The 27,624-nt window shown below is 37.2% G+C and overlaps 1 protein-coding gene across 1 annotated transcript in view; it reads left to right on the top strand.

Annotated features, from left to right (window-relative positions):
• PTCHD3 (patched domain containing 3) overlaps window positions 1–27,624 on the top strand; it is an 83,685-nt gene that overhangs the window by 3,023 nt on the left and 53,038 nt on the right. The window contains exons 3-4 of the mRNA XM_006101420.3: window positions 2,361–2,560; window positions 8,250–8,498. Of these exons, the coding sequence (XP_006101482.1) occupies window positions 2,361–2,560; window positions 8,250–8,498 (449 nt within the window). The remainder of the gene's footprint in view (window positions 1–2,360; window positions 2,561–8,249; window positions 8,499–27,624) is intronic.

Raw genomic sequence — 27,624 nt, 5'->3', positions numbered from 1 at the left:
AAAATAGTTTATTAAAAAGTAGAGGAAAGAAGATTCAAGATGTGCAGGGATGGCCATAGTGTCACTTCTAACTCCCATTACACTCTCACCTAGGGAACTAAATTGATTACTTTGATCACTATCCCATCATCATAATAATTACTTCTCTCCTCAGCATTCCATTAATACACAGTAATATAAATTTAAGTAATATTTTAGTTATAATCATTAAATTGTATTTGACAAATACTATAATAATTTCATAAATTCCTAAATTTCCCAGGTGACCATAGTGCTTCTCCCCATCCTTATTCTAGTGGACTTGATGAGACTTGCATTCTAAGGCTGACCTTTCAGCTCTTTTTTTCCTTCCTTCCTGCCTTCCTTCCTTTCTTTCTTCCTTTGTTTTTGTTGTTAATCCAGGGCCAGGGATCATGCCTGCAACTGAGGTACAGACCCTAGATCATAATCGAACCCAGGAACCTTCAGTCTGCAGGCTGAGGCTCTATCCATTGAACTAAACCCACCAGGGCTCAGCTCTTCTTTCTTTCTCTTATATTTTCATTGATTCTCAGAGCACCAACTACCACCTCTGTCACACTTCTCTCTACCTCTCTACCTCTCTGTAAAATGTTTTATACAGTAATGCTCTTAAATATATATATATATGCAAAAGGAGTTTTACAATTGTGGCTACATGAAACACAGAGTTTATTATTTATTATTATTTATTATTGTATTTTCCATACGAACAACTGTAAACCTATTTTTGCCCCACTCTCTACATATAAAGCATGTCCCAAAATTCACGCAAGAAGTAATTTTGATAGAAAACACAGGTTTATAATTAAAAATTGTAAATTTTTTATTGATTCATAAAGTATACAGTATAGGGTTATGTACGGAATAGCATATGGGGTAAATGGCCTCCACGGCTTTGCTGGCACATACCCACTCTTTTGTTGAAATTTTCCATGACCATTTTGCATAAATGTGGCTGAATTTTGTTGATACAGTGTTGATAAGAAAATATATATACTAGAGGCCCGGTGCACAAAAATTTGTGCACTCGGGGGGGTCCCTCAGCCTGGCCTGTGCCCTCTTGCAGTCTGGGACCCCTCGGGGGAATGTCCACCTGCTGGCTTAGGCCTGCTCCCAGGGGGATCGGGCCTAAGCTGGCAGTCAGACATCCCTCTGGCAGCCTGGGAGCCCTAGGGGAATGTCCACTTGCCAGCAGGGAGCAGGCCTAAGCTGCAGTCGGACATCCTTAGTGCTGCTGAGGAGGCAGTAGAGGCTCCCACCACCACCGCTGTACTGGCAGCCATCAGCCTGGCTTGTGGCTGAGCAGAGCTCACCCTGTGGGAGCGCACTGACTACCAGGGGGGAGCTCCTGCATTGAGCATCTGCCCCCTGGTGGTCAGTGTGTGTCATAGTGACCAGTCATTCCCAGTCATTCTGCTGTTAGGGTCAATTTGCATATTACCCTTTTATTTTATAGGATAGAGGCCTGGTGCACGGGTGGGGGCCAGCTGGTTTGCCCTGAAGGGTATCCCGGATCAGGGTGGGGGTCCTGCTGGGGTGCCTGGCCAGCCTGGGTAAGGGGCTGAGGGCCGTTTTCAGACTGGCCACAGCCCCTTCAGTGTGGGGGTCCCCACTGGAGTGCCTGGCCAGCCTGGGTGAGGGGCTGAGGGCCATTTTCAGGCTGGCTACACCCCCTTCAGGGAGGAGGGTCCCCGCTGGGGTGCCTGGCCAGCCTGGTTGAGGGGCTGAGGGTCATTTGCAGGCTGGCCACAGCCCCTTCATGGTGGGGGTCCCCGCTGGGGTGCCTGGCCAGCCTGGGTGAGTGGCTGATGGCTGTTTGCAGGCTGGCTAAGGCCCCCAGCAGGGACCCTCACCCCATGAGGGTGTGGCCATCCTGGGTGAGGGGATGATGGCTGTTTGCAGGCTGGCCATGGCCCCCATCCACCCAAGCTCCCAGTGGAGGCTGGCTGGAAGCAAGTATCTGGGATTTATTTATCTTCTATAATTGGAACTTTGTTGCCTTGAGTGGAGGCCACAGCTGGCCAGGGCAGGCAGAAAGCTTGGCGTCCTCCATTGCCGGGGCAACCAAGCCTCCTGCTTGCTCCAGCTCTGTGGCTGCTGTCCGGCATCTTGGTTGGGTTAATTTGCATATACTAACTCTGATTGGCTGGTGGGCATGGCTTGGGGCGTAGCGGAGGTGCGGTCAATTTGCATGTTTCTCTTTTATTAGATTAGATGTTTTATAAATTAGAAACCTCAGGGTCAGAAACGTTAACCAACCAGACCATGAAGATAAAGATAGTATCAGAGCTGGGATTCCAACCTGGATCATTATATTCCAAAGGCCTGAATTGTGCCAGCTCCATTCCTTCACCACCATCACCACTACCACCTCCAACATCACCACAGCCAGCACCACTCCCACCACCACTACCACCACTGCCGTTACTGCCACCATCACCACAACTATCACCAGGACCACCACCTCCCCATGTTTTGCTTCACCCTGTGTTTCTGAAGAAGTGTGTCTCCAGAGTACAATTGGAGTAGTGGCAGTATGGTAAGGACAGGGAGTTAAAATTCAAAATACAGACCCTAAAACTATTTAATCCAAATATTCCATAGTGGAAACTAAAGATATATATCTCAGTACACTCTCAGGCAATTCTTACACAAAGCAAAATGAAAGGACCATTAAAACAATAATATGCAATAGTGATTCAATTTACATGGGAGTATTTCAATTATTAAAATACATTAATAAACATTTTTAAGGCTGCAAAATATTAATAGAAGTGTAAATGGAAAAATATTTTAAGTAAAAATGCAATCATTTATCTTTTTTTATTCTGTGGTATTTGGAACAGTATGACCTAGTGTAATTTTCAAGCAAGTATATAATAAGACTTCACTGTTAAATAAAGCAATTAGATTTATAAGGAATACATGATTTCCAAAGTATTGATCTATTTGCATAATTTAGGTCAAAGAAAACAATGCAATAATAATTGACTTTCAACATTTTGCATTTGTTCCTGCAGTGAAGGTATATTAATGAGAGCCTTATTAGGTAAAATGGGATCACACCTTGACAGGGCACAGAAAAAACTTAGGTTAATAAGTATTTTCAAACCTTCCATTCTTTACATTTATTTGCATCATATAACTACATGCCAAACCAAGCATAACATGGGCATTCTGACACTGTCATACTTCATACAAGGACATTTCAAGTGAAGAAAATTTGGAAAATGATGGCAGGTGTCTACATTCCACCACCCTCTCATTACTCTCCACAGGTCCCCAGACTAGCCATTTTAAACTAATTCATTACTTACTTAATGAATTGTGCACATATGCTCAGAGATACAAAGGCAAGATTATTCTCTGTGGCAATTTTTTTGTGCAAAGGGGAAAAAGCAAAACAATTTGTCCCTCACTAAAAGAATGGAAAACAGTAGTGTATTCATACTACAGGATGTTATCAGCAGTTAAAAGTAATAAACAAAATCTACGTGTTTTAAGCTTGAAAAAAAAAATCTCAAAAACAACTGAGTCAAAAGAACCAGCTACAAAAGTTAATATATAGTATGAATCAATCATGTAAAAAATTAAACATATAAAAGAGTAATATATAATGGATATTTAGTGACTGAATTTAAAAATAAGGAAGAGGGTATCAGGAGGAAAAACTTGGTAAGACATTCAAGGCAGGGGTCAAAACAAAGTAAAGGAAGCGTGACACAGAAATGGATGCCGTGTTCTGGGAATAAGCAGCAGTCCTCCATAAGAAATTATCAGGCAATGAGGCTGGAAAGATAGACAGTAGCCAGATTGTGAAACATTCTGATGGCTATGCTAAGGAATTTGGACTTTACTATGTTGGAAATGGAGAACCAGAAAAGTGATTTAATAGGAGGGTGAAGTGATCAGATCTATGCCTTAGGAAGATAACTGTAACTATCACATGGAAGAGCTGGTAACAGAGTTAAGTAACTATTGCAATAATTCAGGTAAAAGATAATAAGTGACTCTCTCGAGAATAGAAAGAATGGCATGAATTTAGGAACAGTTATGAAGAGCAAATTTACAAGCTTACAAATTCACAGAATTGAAGAATGAGGAAGGAAGAACGATGATTCAAGATGGCATCAAGATTTCTACTTTGAAATGACAGGTGGGACCTGATAGGAAAGCAGAGTTTGCATTATCAGCAGGTCATAGAAGACTAGAAGCATGTACTCAATCCTCATAAGAAAAGGGAATTATAAAAATTTTGTTTTTAAGTGTTATAAATTGAGAATAAATTTATGGTGCCTGAGAAGGAAATAGGGCAGGACAGAACTCTGGCAAACATCTACAGACTGACATTTCAACAGCAGGCAAAGAAGGAAGAGACATCATGATCCAAAAGGTGAAAGAAAACCCGGAGGAAGTCTTATTTCAGAAACAAAGAAAATGAAAATGTTGTTTAGCAAATAAAGAAGAGACTAGCTAAATGTACTTTCAGGATCTTTCCAGACATTTTGATGGCAGCTATCTAAGTAGATTTTTAGTGAAGAATATACTTCAAATACTCTGACTTAGCTAGTCAACCAAAAAAGTATACTCATATATTTTGTTTCATGGACTGTTCAACGTCACCAGAATGAAGTAGGTTATGGTCTCATGTACAATGTATTAAATGTAAGGTATATGTCTGAAGGAGCTGACTAATAATACTTTGGTTAAAGATATAATCTTGTAGAATCAGACCTAGGAGTATAGTTCAGAGAATAATAAGGAAACCAGAAATATATTAATAAAATTTAGTTTTGACTTGTATCATCACTGATGCTCCTTCTAATTTTCATTATAATTTTCATTTGGAAGTTTAAGTCATGACAATGCTAATGAGGTTACAAATATTAAGAGTTATAGTAAAGCAACTCCACATGTGCAATAACCAGTTAATATATAAAATGGATGTTTCCCCAACACTTGCAGGGCATCTCATAGATAATTTTTATAAAAAGTACATTTTTATTATTGCTATATTCTTTAAAAGTGAGAGGGAAAACCATACCTTTTATAACATTAAAAAACAAACCCTATCCAAGAGAAACAAATTTCATTAAATTGTTGGTAACATTTTTTGATGAGTAATGAAGTTCTAATCTTAAGGATTCATTTAAAAAATATTTAAACATGCATTTACTATAGCAGCACATATGTTTCAACTCTGTGCTTTCTCACACTTATTTTCTCAGTAATACCCCAGATGGATAATATTGATTTAATTAATTAGTAATTATAAAATAAGCATAAATATATAATTAAATATATTTTCCCACAGTTGTTGAAAGATTCCATTATTTTCAAACATAAAAAAGGAATTAAAGTGGCTAGTCATGATTTGCACATTCAGTTATTTTGCTCAAGTATTTAAATAATTCACTCAAATGATCTATACTCAAGTTCCTTGAAGTAGAACTTTAAATCTCTTCATCTAAATAGTGCTAGCAAGAAGCATATAAGTAAAACAGTGACTTGAGACTACCAAGCATTCTTCTGAAGCAGATGGAGAGCTCACATTATGCTATTCTCTCTTACTCTGAAAATTTATTCTTGCCCTTGCCCATTATTACATAAGAAACCACTGCCGAGAATTGCAGTTAACACAGCTATGAAAATGTAACATCATCTTCCCTGGTTACAAGTGGTATGATTTTCTGTCATTACCAAGGAAGCTGAGATGGAGATACGAAGGCAGATGCACTGACACTTTAGATAACCATATACTGCTGAAAGGACACAGAAGCAGTTTCAAAGGAGGGGAAAGGAGCTTCAGAACAGGTCCCATGTCATGTCATCAATTGCAGACCTGTCATACTAATGACTAAGGAAATGCGGGGAGCAGTGACAATGGGAACATTCATCTTGCTCTTCTCTGGAAACGGTGCACCTGTATCCCCCTGCACTCCGTCTTCTGCAACCTCCTGCCTTCCTGACTTTTGTTCCCCATGACAGCAAATGTGATCATGAGAATGCAGCCTATCCATCATCCTTTCTTCCTGAAAGGCACCTTGACTGCAGTTAATGACTGTAATGAGACCAAACAATAGATACGATATCCAAAGCCCTTATATTCAGCTTCTGTGAAAATGGGCTCAATTGAGACCCAAAAAAAAGCTCAAAAGACAGCACTGGAAAGGCAAATAGTTTTGTACCATCTCACTAAATTTGCTCCTGTAGTTCACGGCCTAGATATCTATCAATATTCAGATGGAAAATGTGACTAAAAAGTAATGGGACTGAATTTCTTGTGTAGATTATACAGCAACAGTATATAGTAACCTGACAAAAGTGGAGTCCTTTTGAAATAGAGCCAGAGAAGTCATTCCAGAGGAACTACAGTGGGGCCTTGACTTACGAGTTTAATTCGTTCTGAGACTGAGCTCAAATTACTCTGTCAACTCAATGCAAAAAATCGGCCGAGAGACAGCTGGTATCTCAAAAAACTCCTTAGTCGGGACACTCATAAGTCAAGGCCCCACTGTACCTGCATATCTTGCTCCTGAAAACTGGGAATTTTTTAAACTGAGCAAAATAACCTTTTGATTGAGCCAAACCAACATCGTCTTACAAACAATTGTCTTGCAAAGCCAACAAGCAAAGCAGACATCCACCACAAGGACTAATGATTATGGACTCTCTTTCTGAATATAGAATCAGTAACCAGACTTGTATAGCTAAAGAATAACTCCATTTGTTAACACCAATAAAAAAACCCTTTTTTTATTCATGTATTTTCTTTCTCTTTTCTCATAAAAAAATAAAATAAAAAACCCCTTACCTTTACCCTGTAATTGGGGCACATTTGAGTTTCTGCCTGAATCTGTACTTTGATTGCAATTCTGTAATCTTAAATAAATGCTCTTTGCCTCTCGCATTGGCTTTTTATTTTTCGGTTAACACTACATACATACAAATTTAGATATCTAGATATTCATAACACTTTTTGTTCTACTAATATTCAGTAACTACTTCTATTGCTACTGCTGCTGCTGTAGCTACATGCCAGGCACTATTAGGCACTTGGAGTTATTTTAATTGCCACAAAATATAGAGCAGTAGCTGGTTGTTATCTCAATTTTACAGAATAAGAAAATGAGTCTCAAAGAAGCTAAATTATTTACATGATTAGTAATTCCAAAGTCTTCTCTTTACATTAGTATTAGAAATGTTAGGGGATGCCAAAATTGATACAGGCATACCTCCTTCTATTGCACTTCACTGTGTTGCACTTTGAAGATATGGCATTGATTATACTTAATTGGTAAATGTGTGTATTCTAACAACTCCACTGATCAGCTGTTTTCCCGTATCTCTCCCTCTCCTTGAACCTCCCTATTCCTTGAGACACAATATTGGAATTAGGCAAGTTGATAACTGTGCAATGGCCTCTAAATATTCAAGTGAAGGAAAGAGTCACATGTCTCCACTTTATTCAAAAGCTAGAAATGATTAAGTTAAGTGAAGGTATGTTAAAAGCCAAGAGGGGCCAAAAGCTAGGCCTTGAGCAGCTGTTAGCCATGTTAAGACTACTAAAAAATCATTTCTTACATGAAACAAGGTAATTAATGAAGATGGCTACACTACACAACAGACTTTTAATGTAGATGAAATAGCCTTATACTGGAAATATATGCCATCTAGGACTTTCATAGCTAGAAAGGAGAAGTCAATGCCTGGCTTCAAAGCCTCAAAGAATAGGCTATCTCTCTTACTAGGGGCTAATGCAGTTGGTGACTTTAAGTTAACGCCAATGCTCATTTACCATTCCAAAAATTCTAGGACCCTTAAGAGTTACGCTAAATCTATACTGCCTGTACTCTATAAATAGGACAACAAATGGATGACAGCACATCTACTTATAATTGGTTTAATGAGTATTTTAAGCCCACTTTTGAGACTACTACTCAGAAAAAAATGATTTATTTCAAAATATTTACTGCTCATTTGCAATGTACCTTTGTCAAACAAAAGCTCTAACAGAGAAGTACAACTAGATTAATGTAATTTTCATGCCTGCTAACACAACACCCATGCTGCAGCCCATGGATCAAGACTAATTTTGACTTCCAAGCCTTATTATTTAAGAAACGCACTGTATAAGGCTATAACTGCCAGGGACAGTGATTCTGATGGATCTGGGCAAAGTAAGTTGAAAACCTTCTGAAAGGGTTCACCATTCTAGATGCCATTAGGGACATTCGTTATTCATGGGAAAATGTCAAAATATCAACAATAACAGGAGTTTGGAAGAAGTTGATTCTGAACTTCATGGATGACTTTAAGGAATTAAAGACTTCAGTGGAGGAAGTAACTGCAAATGTGATGGAAATAGCAAGAAAACTAGAATTACAAGCGGAGCCTAAAAATGTGATTGAACTGCTACAATCTCTTGATAAAACTTTAACAAATGAAAAGTTACTTCTTATGGATGAGCAAAGAAAGTAATTTCTTGACATGAAGTCTATTTCTGGTGAAGATGCTGTGAAGATTGTTGAATGACAACAAAGGCCTTAGAAAATTACAATTTAGTTGATAAAACAGCGGTATGGGTTTAGATTATTGACTCCAATTTTAAGAAAAGTTTTACTGTGGGTAAAATGCTATCAAACAGCATCACATTCCACAGAGGAATTGTTCCTAAAACGAAGAGTCAATCAATGTGACAAACTTCATTGTTGTCTTATTTTGAGAAATTGTCACAACCACCCCAACCTTCACCAAACACCACCCTTATCAATCAACAGCCATCAACACTGAGGCAAAACCCTCCACCAGTGAAAAGATTATGACTCTGAAGGCTCAGATAATGGTGAGAATTTTTAGTAATAAAGTATTTTTTTCATTAAAGCATTTTATATGTAATGCTATTGCACACATAATATACTACAGTGTAGTGTAAACATAACTTTTATATACACTGAGAAAACAAAAATTTGTGTGACTCACTTTACCGATATTCATTGTTTTGTGGTGGTCTGGAACCAAACCCACAGGATCTCCGAGGTATGCTTGTACACCTGTTTCTTGCAAGTTACAACACAGTAAGGGGAATAAGCAATACAAAATATGTCTACAATTAGCTATAAGGTAATAATGTAATAAACGTTTGAAGAGGGGTATAAACGTAATAGTCAAAGGAAAGCAATTTTAGAGGTAGATCTAGAACTAACTGAGTTTATCTGAAGGAGTTCGGTATGCATTTGAACTGCCTGGAGCAAGAAGAGAGTTATCTTCTCTTGTCATAGGAAGGCATGTGAGAATTATATGCGTAAGACACTAACCGACTGTAAAATTCATGTTCAAATCCACTGGTGGGGATGGGGAAGACAAATTGTTACTGGGTTCTACTGTGCTAGTGGTGTTCAGATGCAGGCAACCACTGCTTTTTTAACTTCCCCAGTTACCTCGATATTTGCATTGGTTTCAGAACCTGAGCCTGATTAAAAAAAAAAAATTTACACTGTATACAATACATCTTTTTTGGTAAAGTTTCAAGTCTTTTTAAAAATATATTTTTATTGATTTCAGAGAAGAGAGGGAGGGAAAGGTGGAAATATCAATGCTGAGAGAGACTTATTGATTGGCTTGCCTCCTGCATGCCCCACACTGGGGATCGAGCCTGCAACTTGGGCTCAACCTATGAACCGGGGTCCCCTGGTTCATAGGTTGACACTCTGAGCCATGCTGTCCAGGCTGTGTACAATACATCTTAATATCTTATAAAAATTCACACTTGTGATGCTTTCCAGAAATAAGTGGACTATAGTGCCAAGGTTTATTGTAAGTAAGCCTGCAGGGAAAAAGGACCCTGGTGCATTCTATCTAAACAAGCAAGCTCAAGCCACTTATACAGGAAAGGTACAGGGGAAAATGTGAGAAACTGCATAGTTGATATTACAGTAAAGTAGGTAAAATCAACTTTAAATGAATTTTATAATTTACACTTTTAAATGAAAGGGCAGGTATTTCACAACAAACATTTTAATGTGTGGTCTTCTATAATGAATATTTATAGTTTCACAGTCACAAGTCAATAGCCCTTGGGACTTTATAAACAAATGATTCAATATTACTGGAAAGATCTTTGGCCTTGATAGCCAATAGATTTGAAGAAAAATGCAAATTTATGATAAGTAGATAAAAAATAAACATGTATTTAACTTAAATATTTTTGTAATGATGTGTAAATATTCACTAATCTTTTTTGGTTTTTTGTTTATACATATGTAGTGACTTGCTCAGGGCTTGTCTTAAAACACACAGAACCTCCCCTTCTTTCTAGAGTCTTCATTAAACTGTCAACTGAGGCTTTTAGCCTCTGGCTTCAGTAATATTTTTTACTAGGATTAAATTAAAGAATATGAGGATTTATATTGTTTTTCTTTCCACATTGATAGGGTCCCATAAGTAGTGCAAAAAGTTACAATGTAGAAATACATGTGATGTTTCTATCACATCCTATCTCTTTATCTGCAGTCTATAAAATATTTCTGGCATTTTGTAATATACACACGCATATTTTAAAGTAAATTTTTGTAATTGGTTTATGTCATCTAAATTAAATTTCTCATTCTGTGTTTTTAAATTTAAATTTACTTGAGAAGATGATTTAGTTCATCATAAATTTAAAACATAAAGTAAGTTTATCACAAATTTATTCAAAATGTCCATAATGTCCTAACACTGGCCCAATTTATGCATATTTTAATGCATCCTGATTAAATCCTTCAAGTCTAAAACAGATATTCTCCTCTGAAGTTTCTGTTCATTGGCTTGGCCACTCACTGGTGACCTCTTCCTTCTCTGCTCTTCTCTGATGCTTATCATTCATGCCATTTTTTTAAAGGTTAACCCATAAATTTCTAAGATAGGTCCTGTCCCTCTAACCCAGCGGTTCTCAACCTGTGGGTCGTGACCCCTTTGGGGGTCGAATGACCCTTTCACAGGGGTCGCCTAAGACCATCAGAAAACACATATATAATTACATATTGTTTTTGCGATTAATCACTATGCTTTAATTATGTTCAATTTGTAACAATGAAAATACAACCCGCATATCAGATATTTACATTATGATTCATAACAGTAGCAAAATTACAGTTATGAAGTAGCAACAAAAATAATTTTATGGTTGGGGGTCACCACAACATGAGGAACTTTATTAAAGGGTCGCGGCATTAGGAAGGTTGAGAACCACTGCTCTAACCAGACCAGAAGTGCTTTGAGGGCAAGAGTGTCTTAACTTTTCAAATTCCCACGTATCGGTAGAACAGGTCATTTACATAACAGGGGTTCATTGAGTGGTTAGGGGGTTATTTTGTAAGATTCAATGATAATGAAAAAAGAAAAGAAATAGAAGAAAGAGAAGGAAAGGGGCAGATGCAGAAATCTAGAAAATGTATTATTCTAGGATACTGAAAATTCAAAATGTGGATCATAATACTCAGAGCGTGGGAAAGTGGGGCTGTGCTTGGTTACTTTGGAAAGGTGATATAATACAGCAGTAAATTGGTCAAAATAGCCCAAACTGCTAAAGCAATAATCATATTTACATGGGTATGTTTGTTCTACATACACTTTTCTGGAGTCCAAACTGAGAGTAGTGTAATGGAAAGGATAGTGCTGAATGCTCTGCAATCAATCCCTACACGTGTCCTGAGCTCTAGAATGAGTTTTCCCCAACTTCACGTGATCAATTCTGTCCTTTTAACACAGACTGCTTTATGCTGCAAAATCTTGCATTGCTATTGATTGACATTATTGCCAGTTTTGAAGAAATTAACCCAAGTAGGTTTTCATTCATTCTCATATTAAAAATATTTATTTTCCCAATGATTGTGATCTAAATCTTAACATTAGAATGTTACAACAATTCTCGATTTATTAACGTTGATAATATAGTTAAGGGAAACAGAGCACAGTAGAAAGCGTTAGATTATAGTAAGAGATCTGTAGTTTTTCCCTCAGTATTGCCCCTAACTAACCGTCATGACCTAAGGTAAAGTCACTCAACCTCTTTTGACTTCAGCTGTCCCAACTGCATATTGATAGCATTGAAGTGTACATTCTCCAAGGTTTCTATGAAGTCTAAGTTTCCATGAATTAACTATATTTACAAGCCTGGGAGCAACTTGAAAATTCAAAGTCCTGCCATCTTTATGAAAGCTCTGGGTGCTACTACACAGATGCAGTCAAAGGAAAGTAAAAAACAAACAAAACACTCTGTACTCCCTGCCATTAAGAAAGAGGATTCATATCTTTTCAGGCCTCCATGGGCTTTGGAGCAGCATATCCCACACTGGGACATGCTGCCTTGCGCTGCTGTAATGAGTACACCCGGAATGAGAGAAGGTACTGAAGCCACAGCAGTACCTTCTCCTTTGTTCTGTCTCATCTCTGTGTATAGATGTGTTTGTTTATGTCTAGTACATAAAGCCAGTCTCCCTCTAAGTACCCGTTTGGGGTGGCTTCTTCACACTAGAGAGCCTGAAAACTAAAGACAACATCTATCAGACAGTTGGGGTTCTGATGTAAATTGGGTCCCAGCAATGAAATGCACACATATGGGATGGTAGGAACACTGAAGTGAAGGCTATTATTTTGTGCTTAGCTCTGGGACAGACATAGCTAATATATGGGGTCTTCTGCTACAATATTCCAAGGACCATTCCATAGCTTCATGCCTGTCGAGTGGCAGTTATGGAGTTAGTACAGCTTCCTTATCAGTGTTCCAGATGCCAGTCTCTAGTTTTATGGATATGGAGAGAAATGTGTGGCAGGACCCCTTCTTCCCCAAGGTATTCTGCAAGTCATTTCCAGAAGCCCAGCTTAGAGTTCCCCCCACCAATTTTTCCAACAATGTTATAAACACCTTAGTCCCTGTGTTAAACTATTTTTTGCCAAACGAAATTGATTCCCTTTTTTTACATCTGAATCTGTTATATAAATACTAGAGGCCCGGTGCACAAAATTCCTGCACTCGCAAGGGTCCCTCAGCCCGGCCTGTGCCCTCTCACAGTCCAGGAGCCCTCGGGGGGATGTCCAACTGCCAGCTTAGGCCCGGAGGAGTGAGCCTAAGCCAGCAGTCAGACATCCTTAGTGCTGCTGCAGAGGCAGGAGAGGCTCCCGCCACCGCTGCTGCACTCGCCAGCTGTGAGTCCAGCTCAGGGCTTCTGGCTGAGCAGCACTCCCCCTGTGGGAGCGCAATGACCAGCAGGGAGCAGCTCCAGCATTGAGTATCTGCCCCCTGGTGGTCAGTGTGCATCATAGCAATTGGTTGTTCCACCGTTTGGTCGATTTGCATATTAGCCTTTTATTATATAGGAATGTAATGCTAATCCTAGTAAAATATAGAAAGCAAAAAAAGGAAGGGAGGGAGAAGAAAGAGAGGGGAGATAGAATGCAACAGATTAAAAGGCAATAAAACTGCAGACCTGGTTTTAGCACTGTCAGTAAGATATTAATATTTTTTAGCCAAGTCACTTAGACTTTCCAGACTTAGTGTCTCAACATAAAACGATAGCATTAAAGGATATATCCTCAGTTTTCCACAAGTTCTAAAATTCTATGCCATGAGAAATTAATTAAAGTTAAATCACACGGTTTTTGAATCTAAGGCAAATGACTTGTTTTCCTTATAACAGAAAAGACAAAAATCTGCATCTTTAAATTTTCTTTTTTCCCTCATATCTTAGAAGGTTCATTAGAAAGCAAGAACAGGCAGTGCTACTTTGAATAAGGATAGCTATTTCTGTTTAAATGCTTAACAAAGTGAGATTAGTAGTTTTCTAGGTTTTTTAAAAATTAGAAGTATAAGGTAAAAAAAAATTATTGAAAGTCAATTACTGAAGCATTTTAATAAATATGAATATTATCCTAACTCAGTCCTCCTAACAGACAGGTACTATCTGCTCAAAAACCATAAAATGATCTTTGCAACTAAAGATTGTTACCTACTTAGTAAAGTAATTCTGAAATGGTTTGATGTACTGAACAGTTGAGTAGTATGACATGGCCTTTACCATGTTTTAATAACACTACCATTTTCTTAGCAGATGATGCAGAACCAATTATAGTTATTATAACAATATACTCATGAAAAATAAATGACTAAGTGGTAGTGGCCTGGCCAATTTTCTATGATTTTACAAAACCAGACTTAATAGTGTCTCTAACACTTTGAGTGCACCCCTGTATTCTACAAAAGATGGTGTTGCAAAGACTGCTAATTGGTTTTAATAGCTCCATTTTCAGCTGGGCCTCTGATATACAGATGTGGCCATGTATCTGTAGGTACTGGCTATTAACATAAAGAGAATTGTTATCCATTTACTAAAGTAAATTTGGGTGGCAAATTCGGGGGTATTTACTTGAAAAGGAGAGGTGAGACCCTTTCTTTTCCCTACCTCTGGTACCTGGAACTTGGATGTGAACAGCACTCTTAAACCAGGAGGGTGCAGACCACCTGGTCAGGACTGCTCAGTGGTAAGCTGGTTGGAGCCCAGGTTCCTGATGACTTCACAGAGCCTCTGTATGAGCCTTAAGCTGCCTACTGCTTTAAGGAGGATATTTCTATAGTTATTTTTTAAGTTTTCTTGTATATGCAACTGAGCCTAGTCTTAACATAAGCACTTTTTTAAGATTAGGAAGTTGCTTTAGTTCTCATTAACTGTATGTATAAAATTTCTTAAAGAATCATAAAAAGTCAATATATTTATACCATTATAAATTATCCTTTTGGAAAAACTATGTAACTGTTTCTTTAAATTTTGTGTGGATGTCATGATTTATGTGGGAATATACTGGCAGCAAAAACTAATAAATGGAAATGCTAGGTATTGCAGGAAGCATGTACTTCAACAAAAAAACATCCAGTTCATTTTAATGCTATATATTTAACACATAATTTAGAACTCATACTTAGAGTGAATAACTCTTTTTTTAGTTTTCTAATTTAAACCACTATAAAATTATGCCATTGACGAACATATAGAGCTAAGTAATAACTGTAACCTTAACTAAAGATTTATCTGCTAACATAGAAGAGAAATTTAAGAAAGATCCACTTAAAAGAAAGTCAATACACAAACATTTTTAAATGATTTATATTTAAGTATAACAGAATTCAAATTAAATATTTACTAATAGATTAAATTATACATATAAAGTATCTTTTTTAAAAATAGTACCTACTAATGCTTTTTTTAAGTATAAATAATATAATTAGCAGTTACTCTGTGCCAGGCAGCATACATACTCTTTTTATCACCCTTAAAATATCCTATCAAGTAAATCCTATTATAATCCCATTTTAGAGATGAAGAATCTGGGGCTCAGTTCTCAAATTCTCTGACTAAGTGAAGTGGGAGGGAGCAGAACAGCCAGTGGAGCGCCTAAGTCTCTTATCAGAAAAGGTGAACTCCTAATCATTAGGCTATGCTACCAACAAAGATGTTAATAAGAAGATATAATATATATCATTTTCCTCTTAGTCCTTCCCCACCTCTAAGATCATCTTGCACTTAACTAATACATAAATAGAAACTATAATCACAACTATAATAGGAATTTGGCTTTAATGAATTTACCATATAAAGTTTCAATTAATGTAAGAATTCTTAAAAATCTATGATTTGTGAGTTTGCTTAAGGATATATATTTGCATTACCCATTGTGAGGATGTTGGCATCTGCATTTCAATTCAAACTACTTATTTTCTTCTTGCCTCTGCATTTGCAGTAACACAGTAACTATTACACCTGTATTTCCTGGAGAAATATGGGCCCACAGAGAAACCCATTAGTGCTGATGGAAGTAAAAAGGAAGTGAAAGGTCTAAGAAAATTGTCATTCTTAAGTAGAAAATATAAGTTAGATAATGTGTAGAATGTTGAATTGAGCAGGGCCTCTCAGACCTCTGATGGAATGGGTTCATTTTATGCTCTATATAGAAACAAGAAAAGGAAATTTATTAAAATGTTTCAGGAAGTGTTCTAGCCAGTGCAAAAAAAATAACTTTTATGGGAGAAATTATATGCTATGATGGGGATCAGTGAAACTTGATTTTATAACCATTTTAGCTGCCCAGAATACAGTAAATTTTGTTTTCTTAAATTAAGTGTGGCTGATGTCACTAGGTTCCCTGGTTATTCCATAAATTGGGATTCTAAGTTTAGGATTGAATTTGTGAAGTCTCTATTTTTATGGAAATGGTAACATACATCCTTTCTGCATGTTTCTAGTGAATTGAAACTTACTGTCTATGAATTCAGTACTTTACAAAGAGCGTGACTATTTTTTAAATTAAATCAGAAGCCAGACCTTTACTAGGTATCATCTTCATTTTAGAAAACCTACCTCTGTGTTGAACCAGCCTTATATGAGAATTATTTAGAGATTTCTAGGTGTGACAGAGCTGTTCTAATGTTATTTAATGTATTTTTTTCTGTTTACATACCTGTTTAATTTCTTTTGTGATATAACAATACAATCAAATAGCAATCTGTAGCGTCATTGCCAATTTCACATTTGCAGACAGTATTGGTTGTACTGATATTATCAACTTGCTAACGTGAATCAAGCAACCAACTGAACCATTTAAATCAAATGCTATTGTTCTAAATAATAATAAAACACTTGTTCATACAATGCTATAGAAAATGTTCAGGATCAAATCCCCAATGTCTTTATAATGAAGATATGTGTCTACTCTGTGGATTTTTCTTTTAGGTTACTATTAAACGCAGAAAGTTCATTTTACCACATTTTGCAAATTATTTAGGCCATAGTAAGCTTTCTACCAAGTAGGCAAAAAAGCTGTAATTTCAAAATATATGCCATTTACAAAAGAATGTGGCCAAGAGAGTTGAAATTACAGCCTCAAAAAAGTGAATGATTAATCCACCTCTATCACAACCACGAATTGACAGATGGAAAATATCTTGAGCATCCTTTATTTATGAGGAACTATCAAACCATATTTAGCTTTTTTGTTTTTAACATCTGAATTGAATATACTGAGCATTAGTACTATTCTTATATCATTTAATGATCAATAGATGTTCTGATAATCTTTGGAGGTTCTCTTTATACTCTGAAAGCTTAGCATGTTCTATGAGATGCTCCTTTCTCCTTGTTGAGATTATATCTAAGTTTCTGTTACTTTTTACTTTTTTCCAAATTTTAGATTTCTAATATAAACTTCCATAAAACCAAAAAGTGGATCACAAAGACAACCATGTAATATTTCCAGCTTCCTATAACCACAAGTACTATTATTAAACTAATTATCTGATACTGATACAATAACCTATTCAATAGAATAATAATCTAGTCTCATTTTTTGACATAAATATCACTCTTTAACTTTTTCATTTTTAATAGAGACATGGCTTTTAATAGTAACAACTAACACTTACTATACAGTCAGTACAATTCTAAGTACTTTAAGCATATTAACTCAGTGAACTAAATTTGCAGAATTTAGTAACTAAGTCACTGGATCTTCACAACCAACATACAGTGGGGCCTTGACTAACGAGTTTTTCGAGATATGAGCCGTCTCTCGGCCGATATTTTGCTTTGAGTTGAGAGCTAAAATTCGGGTTACGAGCCAGCTTCAGATACCCCACCGCTAGTTGGCGCAGCGAACGTCACAGTGAACGCCACAACATCAGCCCAGCATCATGTGTCTCACTCGTTCACTTTTTGATTTGACATACGAGTAATTTGAGTTACAAGCTCCGTCATAGAACGAATTAAACTCGTAAGTCAAGGCCCCACTGTATAAGCATTAGTATTGTCTTCACCATCATTATCAGATGGGTAAACTTGACTCAAGCCATACAGGTTTATGTAGTGAAACTCATATTTGAATACAGGAACCACAGTTTGGATCCTTGTGCTAACTGCTACTCTTAATTTTGCAACAAGAAAATAAAAACTCAATTATAAAATGAGGCAACTGCCAGTGAACCACAGTAGTGAGGACCACAGCTAACTGGAGAAAATATAATTCACTGAAAGGGGCAGCAGCTAAGTAGCTCCAGCTAACTGTAAGATAGAAATGTTGTCATTTTACCCTATTTACAAGCTAATAAACTAGCCAGTTAGTATTTCATGATTCTGGCAAATACAGCGAGATTTCTGGGTCAGAGACAAAGAATTGTATTACTCAAGGCACAGCAAGCAGCATAATTATTAGCATATTTTTGTCAGTTCCCCTTCCTGTTTCATTAGGTTGTGTCCTGGCCCAGATTTAACATGTGTGGTTTCTAAATGGTGCATGCATAACTACTTATACAAAAGGAAACTATTCAGTCATTAAAGATCTCCACTTTGTACTCCTAAAATTGCATAAATGAAGTGACATTTTCCAGAAAGTCATGCCTTATAAATCCATAAATTTCAGACTTATTTACGATCAGCAACCCTGACGGACCAGGTAGGTTCTGCTGTGGCAGCTCTCCACAGCTGAGAACTCTGTCACTGGAAAATGCTGCTAGGTGATGCAAGGATGTTTGCTGTTAGCATGTTTACATGTTAATTGGAAGGAAAATCACATATTCACGTTAATAGATGCAGAAAAAGCATGTGTCAAAACCCAATATCCATGCATGGCAAAAACTCTCAGCATACTAGAAATAAACAGAAGGTTCTTCAACTTGACAAAGAACATCTACAAAGATACCTACAGCTAACTTCATACGTAATGGTGAGACACTAAAACCTTTTTCCCTAACATCGGGAACAAGAGATAAACGTTTCTACTCACCACTCATTCATACTGTTTTCCACAGTGGGTGCACCAATCTGCATCCCCACCAATAGTGCACACCAACAGTCATAGCTAAGGAAATTAAAAAATAAAAGTAAGTAAAGGAATACTGATTGGGATGAAGGAAATAAAATTATCTTTGTTGGAACATACTTACCTATGTAAAATATCCCAAAGAATCAACAATAAAAATCTTCTGAAACTAATAAGTTATAATATAGCAAGGTTTCAAGATACAGAATTTAAATTTTAAAAAAAACTATTGCTTTCTCATAGATAAGGAGTGAACAACTGAATTAAAAATTAAAAACACAATGCTACTTACAATTACTTGCCAAAATGAACTACTTAGATACAAATATGTACAAGAACTCTACAAAGGAAAGTACAAAATTATAATGAAAGAAATCAAAGTTATTTATAATAATAAAAATGTAATATGCAAAATAGGCCCAATGGCCAAACAGCAGAATGACCTTCCGGACATCCTCCCGGATAACCTTCTGGATGAAGCCAGGGCGGGGCTGCAAGGAGTCGAGGCAGCTGGGGCTGCAAAGGCCTACTCTTGCATGAATTTCGTGCATAGTGCCTCTACTAATAAATAAATAAAGAAGTATTCCAAATTAATGAATAAAAGGATTTAATATTGTTAAGATTTTAATTTTTCCAAAATGATTTAAAGATTGAATGCACTTCCAATCACAATCTCAGAACAGTATTTTATGGATGTTGAAAAACTAATCCTAAAGTTTATATGGAAAAACAAAAGACCCAGAATAGCCCAGACAATACGGAAGAAGAACAAAGTCAGAGGAACAATGCTATCAGACTTTAATTATAATTGTCAGAGAAATGCAAATTAAAATCACAATGAGATATCACTTCACACCTCACAAAATGGCTAGCATCAATAAATTCACAAATAACAAGTTTTGGTGGGGATTTGGAAAAAAGAGAACACTCATGCACTGTTGGTGGGGATGAAGACTGATGCACCCACTATGGAAAACAATATGGAGGGTTGTTTTTTTGTGTGTGTTTTTTAATTAAAAAAGGAACTGCCTTATGGCCCAGTGACTCCACTACTGGGAATTTACCCAAAGAAACACAAAATACTAATTCAAAAGAATATATGCACCCCTATCTGCATTGTAGCATTATTCTCAATAACCAAGATATGAAAGCAACCCACGTATCCATCAATAGATGAGTGGATAAAAATGCAGTGGATCATGTATACAGTATAATATTACTTTGCCATTCAAAAATTATGAAATCTTATTATTTGTAACAGAATGGATGGGCCTAGAGGGCATTATGCTCATTGAAATAAGTCAGTCAGAGGAAGACAAATACCATATGATTTCACTTCTATGTCGAATCTAAAGAACAAAATAACAGTACAAACAAAATTGAAACAGACTTATAGATACAAAGAGCAAACTGGTGGTTGCCAGAGGGGAGGGGGTTGGGTGACTGGATGAAAGAGGTGAAGGGATTAAGAAGAGATGTTAAGTGTAGCATAAGAAATATAGTCAATAATATTGTGATAACTATGTATAATGCCAGGGGGGATGCTGAAAATATCTATGGGAACAGTATGTAAAGAATATGATTGTTTAACCACTAAACTGTATACCTGAAAACAATAAAAAATAAAATTGAAAGAAAAAAAAGAATGAGTTGAGGAACCACTATATGTTGAATTTAAATCTTTTTTTTCTGACTAGTTGTATGTTTTAATCTCTTAAATTTTAAAAAATTATTTTTATTGTTGAAAGTATTACAGATGCCCCCCCCTTTTTTCCTCATTTACCCCTTCTACCCCACACCACTCTCCCAGGCTTTTATCACACTATTGTCTGTATCCATAGGTTATGCATATACACTTAAAAATTCTTTGGTCAATCTCTTCATCAGTCTGTTCCATACTATGATGTCTCTGATCTACTTTGTCCATCAATTTATTTTGTTCATTAGATTCCACTTATGAGTGAGATCATGTGATACTTGTCTGTCTCTGACTGGCTTATTTCGCTTAGCATAATACTCTCCAGGTCTGTTCATGCTGTTTCAAAGGGTAAGAGATCCTTTTTACAGCTACATAATATTCCATTGTATAAATGTACCACAGCCTTTTTATCCACTCATCTACTGATAGGCACTTGGGTTGTTTCTATATCTTAGCTATTGTAAATGGCATTGCTATGAACATAGGGGTGCATATATTCTTTTTGATTGGTGTTTCGGGATTCTTAGGATATATTCCTAGAAATGGGATCAAATGGCAGTCCCATTTTTAATTTTTGAGGAAACTCGATACTGTCTTCCACAGTGGCTGCAGCAGTCTACATTCCCATCAGCAGTGCAGGAGGGTTCCCTTTTCTCCATATCCTCGCCAGCACTTGTCATTTATTGATTTGTTGATGATAGCCATTCTGACAGGTGTGAGGTGATACCTCATTGTCATTTTAATTTGCAATTCTCTGATGACCAGTGACTTTGAGCATTTTTTTCATATGTCTCTTGGCCATCTGTATGTCCACTTTGGAGAAGTGTCTGTTTAGGTATTATGCCCATTTTAAAAAATGGATTTTTTGTCTTCCTTTTGTTTAATTGTATGAGTTCTTTATGTATTTTGGAAATTAACCCCTTGTCAGATATAGCATGGGCAATATGTTCTCCCATATAGAAGGTCACCTTTTTGTTTTGTTGATGGTTTCTTTTGCTGTGCAGAGGCTTTTTATTTTGATGTAGTCCCATTTGTTTATTTTCTCCTTTGTTTCCCTTGGCCTAGGGCAGTGGTCGGCAAACTGCAGCTCGCAAGCCACATGCGGCTCTTTGGCCCCTTGAATGTGGCTCTTCCACAAAATATCGACTTCTGCATATAGGCCACAAAGTTTCAATCGCACTGTACGTGTGCGCCTGCACGTGGTATTTTGTGGAAGAGCCACACTCAAGGGGCCAAAGAGCCGCATGTAGCTCACAAGCCGCAGTTTGCTGACCACTGGCCTAGGGGATATGTCAGCAAACATATTGATATGAGATATGTCTGAGACTTTGTAGCCTATGGTTTCTTCTAGGATTGTTATTGTTTCATGACTTACATTTAAGTCTTTTATCCATTTTGAGTTTATTATTATGTATGGTGTAAGTTGTATCCTATATAATAAAAGCCTAATATGCTAAGTGTCCAGTCATCCAGTTGACCATTCAACCAATCAAAGTGTAATATGCTAATGATATGCTAAGGTAGCTCAACCGCTCATTATGACATGCACTGACCACCAGGGGGCTGTTGACCAGTTGACCAGTCACTATGATGTGTACTGACCACCGGGGCCAGATGCTCCGAACAGTAGGTTTGCTTGCAGATCAATGGAACAGAACAGAACTGAGCGAGACAGGCACAAATAGAAACTACTGATCTTTGAGAAAGGAATGAAGACAACTCAAGGAAAAAGGATAGTCTTTTCAACAAATAATGTTGGAACAAGTAGACATCCACATGCAAAAAACAAAAGCAATCTAGACAGAGACCATACATCTTTTACAAAAACTAACTTGAAATGGATCATAGACCTTAATGTGAAAAACAAAAACTATACAACTTCTAGAAAATAATATAGGAAGAAAATTGAGGTGATCATGCATTTGGCAATAATTTTAGACACAACACCTACAGCACAATCTATGAGAAAAAAATGATAAATACTCTCTGTACTTACAGCACAATTTTCCTGTAAACATCTAAACCTGCTCTAAAAATATAAAATCCTTATTTTAAAAAAAGGCAAGGAGAATAGTCTGGCTGATAGTGTATGGCATACACAACAAAGAATAGTATTAGGTCAAACCATATGAAATTGCCAATATTCAACCACTGTTGACCTACAGGATTTGTAATTCAATATGGTTCAACTTGAATTGTTTATGAGGTCAGAGACCAGATTGTTTGGGGGAAAGAATGGAAGAAAAAGCATGTTATTTATTTCAGATAACAGTCCTCACAGGCACTCCTGACAAAATAAAAGTCCACTGAGTGCTGTCATGGCATGGATATAGTGTCTTGTATGAAAATCATTAATGTCAGATTGTTTAAGGTTTTCTTCTCCTTGCAAGATATGGGTTTCTTCAAAGATGTTCTTTTCCTCTTTTTCTGTTCTTCTTTTTTTCTTTTCTCTCTTTCTTTATCTTTTTTTCCCTTCCTCCCTTCCTTCCTTCCTTCTTTCCTTCCTTCCTTCCTTCCTTCCTTCCTTCCTTCCTTCCTTCCTTCCTTCCTTCCTTCCTTCCTTCATTCATTTCTTTCTTTCCTTTATCACATCAAAGGCATTGGACTCAAATGTTGTTTCTCATTCATATTTTGACCCATACTTAGGGCACTAAAAGTTGATTAGAAGTTCTCTGGGGTAGCTGGGGCTTGTCAACCTAATTTGTGAATTTGTGTCCATGGTGATATGGCTCAGACATTTCCTTAGCAAAACCTTGATGTTAGTACAGCCGTGGGCAAACTACGGCCCGCGGGCCGGATCCGGCCCGTTTGAAATGAATAAAACTAAAAAAAAAAAAAGAACGTACCCTTTTATGAAATGATGTTTACTTTGAATTTATATTAGTTCACACAAACACTCCATCCATGCTTTTGTTCCGGCCCTCCGGTCCAGTTTAAGAACCCATTGTGGCCCTCGAGTCAAAAAGTTTGCCCACCCCTGTGTTAGTACCTTTAAGTTGCTTTTGTTTTTGCTGTTTCTTTAATATTAATCTGTAATTCAGAAAAGAACCTTCTAATTGCCTGCCTAAAATTTCAAATCCTAGATGCCGATCTTGTAGAAGTAAGCTGAGAGAAGAAGGCAGTTAGTCTTAAGACGCAGTAAATATTTATTCACTTATTATATGACTCCACCCCTTTTAACACATTCAGTGGTTGGCAAATATTTTTATTTCTTAATGATTTTTAAATCATGACAGTAAATCATTTTTTAGTTAGCTAAGGTTGTTTTTTCCCTATTAGATGAAATATATCAGAATGGTAATATATTGCACTTAGATTTATAAATTGATATTTACTTTTTCTCTAAAATTATTTGATACTAGAGGCCCGGTGTACAAAATTCGGGCACGGGGGGCGGGGGTTCCCTCAACCCAGCCTGCACCTTCTTCAATTCAGAACCCCTTGGGGGATGTCCAACTGCCAGTTTAGGACTGATCCTGGGGATTTGGCCCTAAACCGACAGTCAGACATACCTCTCACAATCCTGGACCACTGGCTCCTAATTGCTCACCTGCCTGCCTATCCGGTTGCCCCTAACTGCCCCCCTCACTGGCCTAGTCGCCCCTCACTGCCCCTCCTGCCAGCCTAATTGCCCCCCTACTGCCCCCCATGCCGGCCTGGTCACCTCTTACTGCCCCCCCTGCTGGCCTGGTCACCCCTAACAGCATCCCCCTGCCAACCTGGTCACCCCCAACTGCCCCCCCTGCTAGCCTGGTCATCCCTAACTGCCACCCCCACAGGCCTGGTCACCCTTCACAGCCCCCCCACTGGCCTGGTTGCCCCACGCAGCCTGCTTGTTCAGTCGTTTGGTCGTCCCTCACTAACCCCCTTGCCGGCCTGGTTGTAGGCAGCCATCTTTTGATGGCATGAGGGTTAATTTGCATATTACCTCTTTATTATATAGGACTAGAGGCCCAGTGCATGGATTCATGCACTGGTGTGGTCCCTCAGCCCAGTCTGCTCCCTCTCACAATCCGGGACCCCTCAAGGAATGTAGTAGTGAGTGAAGCGGCAGGTGGCCAGGGCACCACTCTCACTCATCCAGCCCTGCTGTGCCTGCTGCCACTCAGTAGCGCTACCACAGAGGTGGGAAAAGCTTGCACTGCCACTGCTGCACTCGCCAGCCGTGAGCCCAGGGTCTGGTGCCCTGTCAGCTGAGTGGCGCTCCCACTGTGGGAGCGCAGTGACCTCCAGGGGGCAGCTGCTGCATTGAGCGTCTGCACCCTGGTGGTCAGTGCACATCATAACTACCAGCCAGTCAGTTGGTCGGCTGGTCGTCCAGTCGACCATTCGCTTAGGCTTTTATATATATATAGACTAAAGGTCTGATGCATGAAATTCATGCAAGAGTAGGCTTTCCTTTCCCCGGCTTCCAGCACTGGCTTCCCTCTGGCACCTGGGACCCAGGCTTCCCTCACAGCCCCGGCTTCATCCAGAAAGTTATCTGGAAGGATGTCCGGTCTAATTAGCATAAAATGCTTTTATTATTATAGATGACTAATTTTCTAAATGAAAATTTTCATTTTCTCTCTAATTACATATTTAACATTTTAATATTATTTTTAATTTAAATCCAGAAAAAAGAGTAAAAATTAAAGTATGTGCACAGAATCTTGAGATTCTCAGCCTTTTTCTTCCAATTGTGTATGAGGAGTGGAAAAGAAATTTGGAGGTGAGTCTGCCTCTTAAAAAATTTGTAGTAACAAAGCCAGGATTCATAAGGGATCATTTGAATATATTATAACATGTATATCACAGGTAAAGAAAAAATTGGTATATGTTCTGAAATTAATTTTTAATTATGTGCTGTATTTTTATCCCCCAATTCAGTTGTGAATACCTAGAGATTAATCTTCTCATGAATGCTACAGAGTACCAAGCTTAACTCTTTGTGTGCTATATTTGTTTAATAAAAGAATAAAATTAATAAAATTAATCCCAAATTTTATGATCCAAAAGCAATCTTCTTATGATATGTACATAATCATTAAGCTGTTCACGTTAGAAATCTATAACTTCTAGATTTAACTTGTAACCTTTATTGAAGTATTAGGATATAATTTGAGTAAATATTCACTTAACACCCAAATGAGCACCCAAATGAGGAAAATCTTTAATAAATTTCTAAAAGTTAGGTTAGCCAAAATATTGAAATTAAGCATTTTGAAAATTTGCTTGTTTATTTGCTATTTGTACCAAGGTATTAAGTAGATTATATAAAATATAATTGGAATTATAAATATTCATAAAGATATTAAAATAATTAAGTTCAATTAAGGCAAAGGCACATTAAGAAAATAAATGTAGAACCATGTCTGTTGCTTGGTGTAAAAGAAAGACAAAAATTCTTTTTAGTTGAAATTCTTTAAGTGTGGCCTGGAAATTACTCTAAAAGTAGATAAAGGTTTCTTTCAAACATCTGAAGGACTGTATAAATAAATAAATAAATAAATAAATAAATAAATAATAGAAAAATGCTAGATTTCCAATAAAATAAAACAATTCAGATTTTCTTGAAAATTACAATGATGCCAATGTTTTTCATAAGACAAGATAAAGTCTGATTTATAACTAAGAGATATTCTATTATTTAAAAATGAAAGCCATATATGTCTCTGATCTTTCAGTGGTCAACTAAAATGACTGAATATACATAAATGAAGAGAGTAATATTCTTATGAAGAGTGAAGAAAATAAGGATTTAATATTACAGAATAACCTGTCATTATATTTCCTAATTCAACAAATAATCATTAGCTATTATACCACAGAAAATATATCTTAAGATCTTTCACTCTGGACAGAGATCAGATGTGTGTGTGTGTGTGTGTGTGTGTGTGTGTGTGTGTGTGTGTGTATATATATATATATATATATATATATGATATTTAGAGATTGATAAAAAATAAATCATCAACCTTATCAATTCATCTATTTCTACTACAAAACTCCTATATAATAAAAGCCTAATATGCTATGTGTCCGACTGTTCATTCGACTGTTCGACCAGTCACTATGACGCACACTGACCATCAGGGGACAGACGCTCTGACTGGTAGGTTAGCTTGCTGCTGGGGTCCAGGCAATCGGGACTGGGCAAGATGGTCCAGACATGCCCTGGAGCCCTCCCGTGGTCCCCCTCCACACCCGGTTGTGCACCAGTGGGGTCCCTCAACCTGGCCTGCACTCTCTCACAATCTGGGACCCCTCAGGAGATGTCCACAGGCCAGGCTGAGAGACTTCTAGTAAAACATAATTTTAAAGCTCGGCTGCTAATTTGTGCAGCACTGAGCTCTATACTTTCCTTTCAAAAGAAGCTAAATAAACAGCTTTTACACACAATTGAATATGTCGGATATTGGTTTTACTTTTCTAGTCCACTTTTTGGCCACCACAAAGGAAGTAATACAAGATTGAGAGCAAAGCATCTGAGAATTTAAAATAAATGACATGGTGTTTTTTGTTTGTTTTGTTTTGTTGTTGTTTTTTTAAATATATTTTTATTGATTTCAAAGAAGAAGGGAGAGGGAGAGTTAGAAACATCAATGATGAGAGAGAATCGTTGATCAGCTGCCTCTTGCACACCTCCCACTGGGGATCGAGCCAGCAACCCAGGCATGCGCCCTTGACCGGAATCAAACCTGGGACCCTTCAGTCCATAGGACGACACTCTATCCACTGAGCCAAACCAGCTAGGGCTTTAAAAAAAAAATGAAATTCTTTGTATTCATAGAAAACTATATTCCTGTTTTTCTTTTTATCACATTAAGAAACTGATAAATATTTTGATAAAATATAAAGCAGTATGTGTCACACATAAAAAAACACATCCTATTTAACAGTTGTTTATATAGGAAAAGTACATTTAGGAGACTTCTCTCTCTTCTTCTCTCTCAAGTGTAATGTTTATTATTGCAAAGGGGAAATGTTGCAATAATTGATGGTGGTTGTGATACTTGCTATTTTGTATAGAAAAACAATTAGTAACTTTCAAATAAAAAGTAGATAGACAGTAATTAGGA

Source organism: Myotis lucifugus, unplaced genomic scaffold, assembly GCF_000147115.1.
Source record: "Myotis lucifugus unplaced genomic scaffold, Myoluc2.0 scaffold_357, whole genome shotgun sequence".
Lineage (NCBI taxonomy): Eukaryota > Metazoa > Chordata > Mammalia > Chiroptera > Vespertilionidae > Myotis > Myotis lucifugus.
The sequence above is the reverse complement of the archived record's forward strand: the minus strand, read 5'-3'. Positions and strand labels throughout refer to the sequence as shown.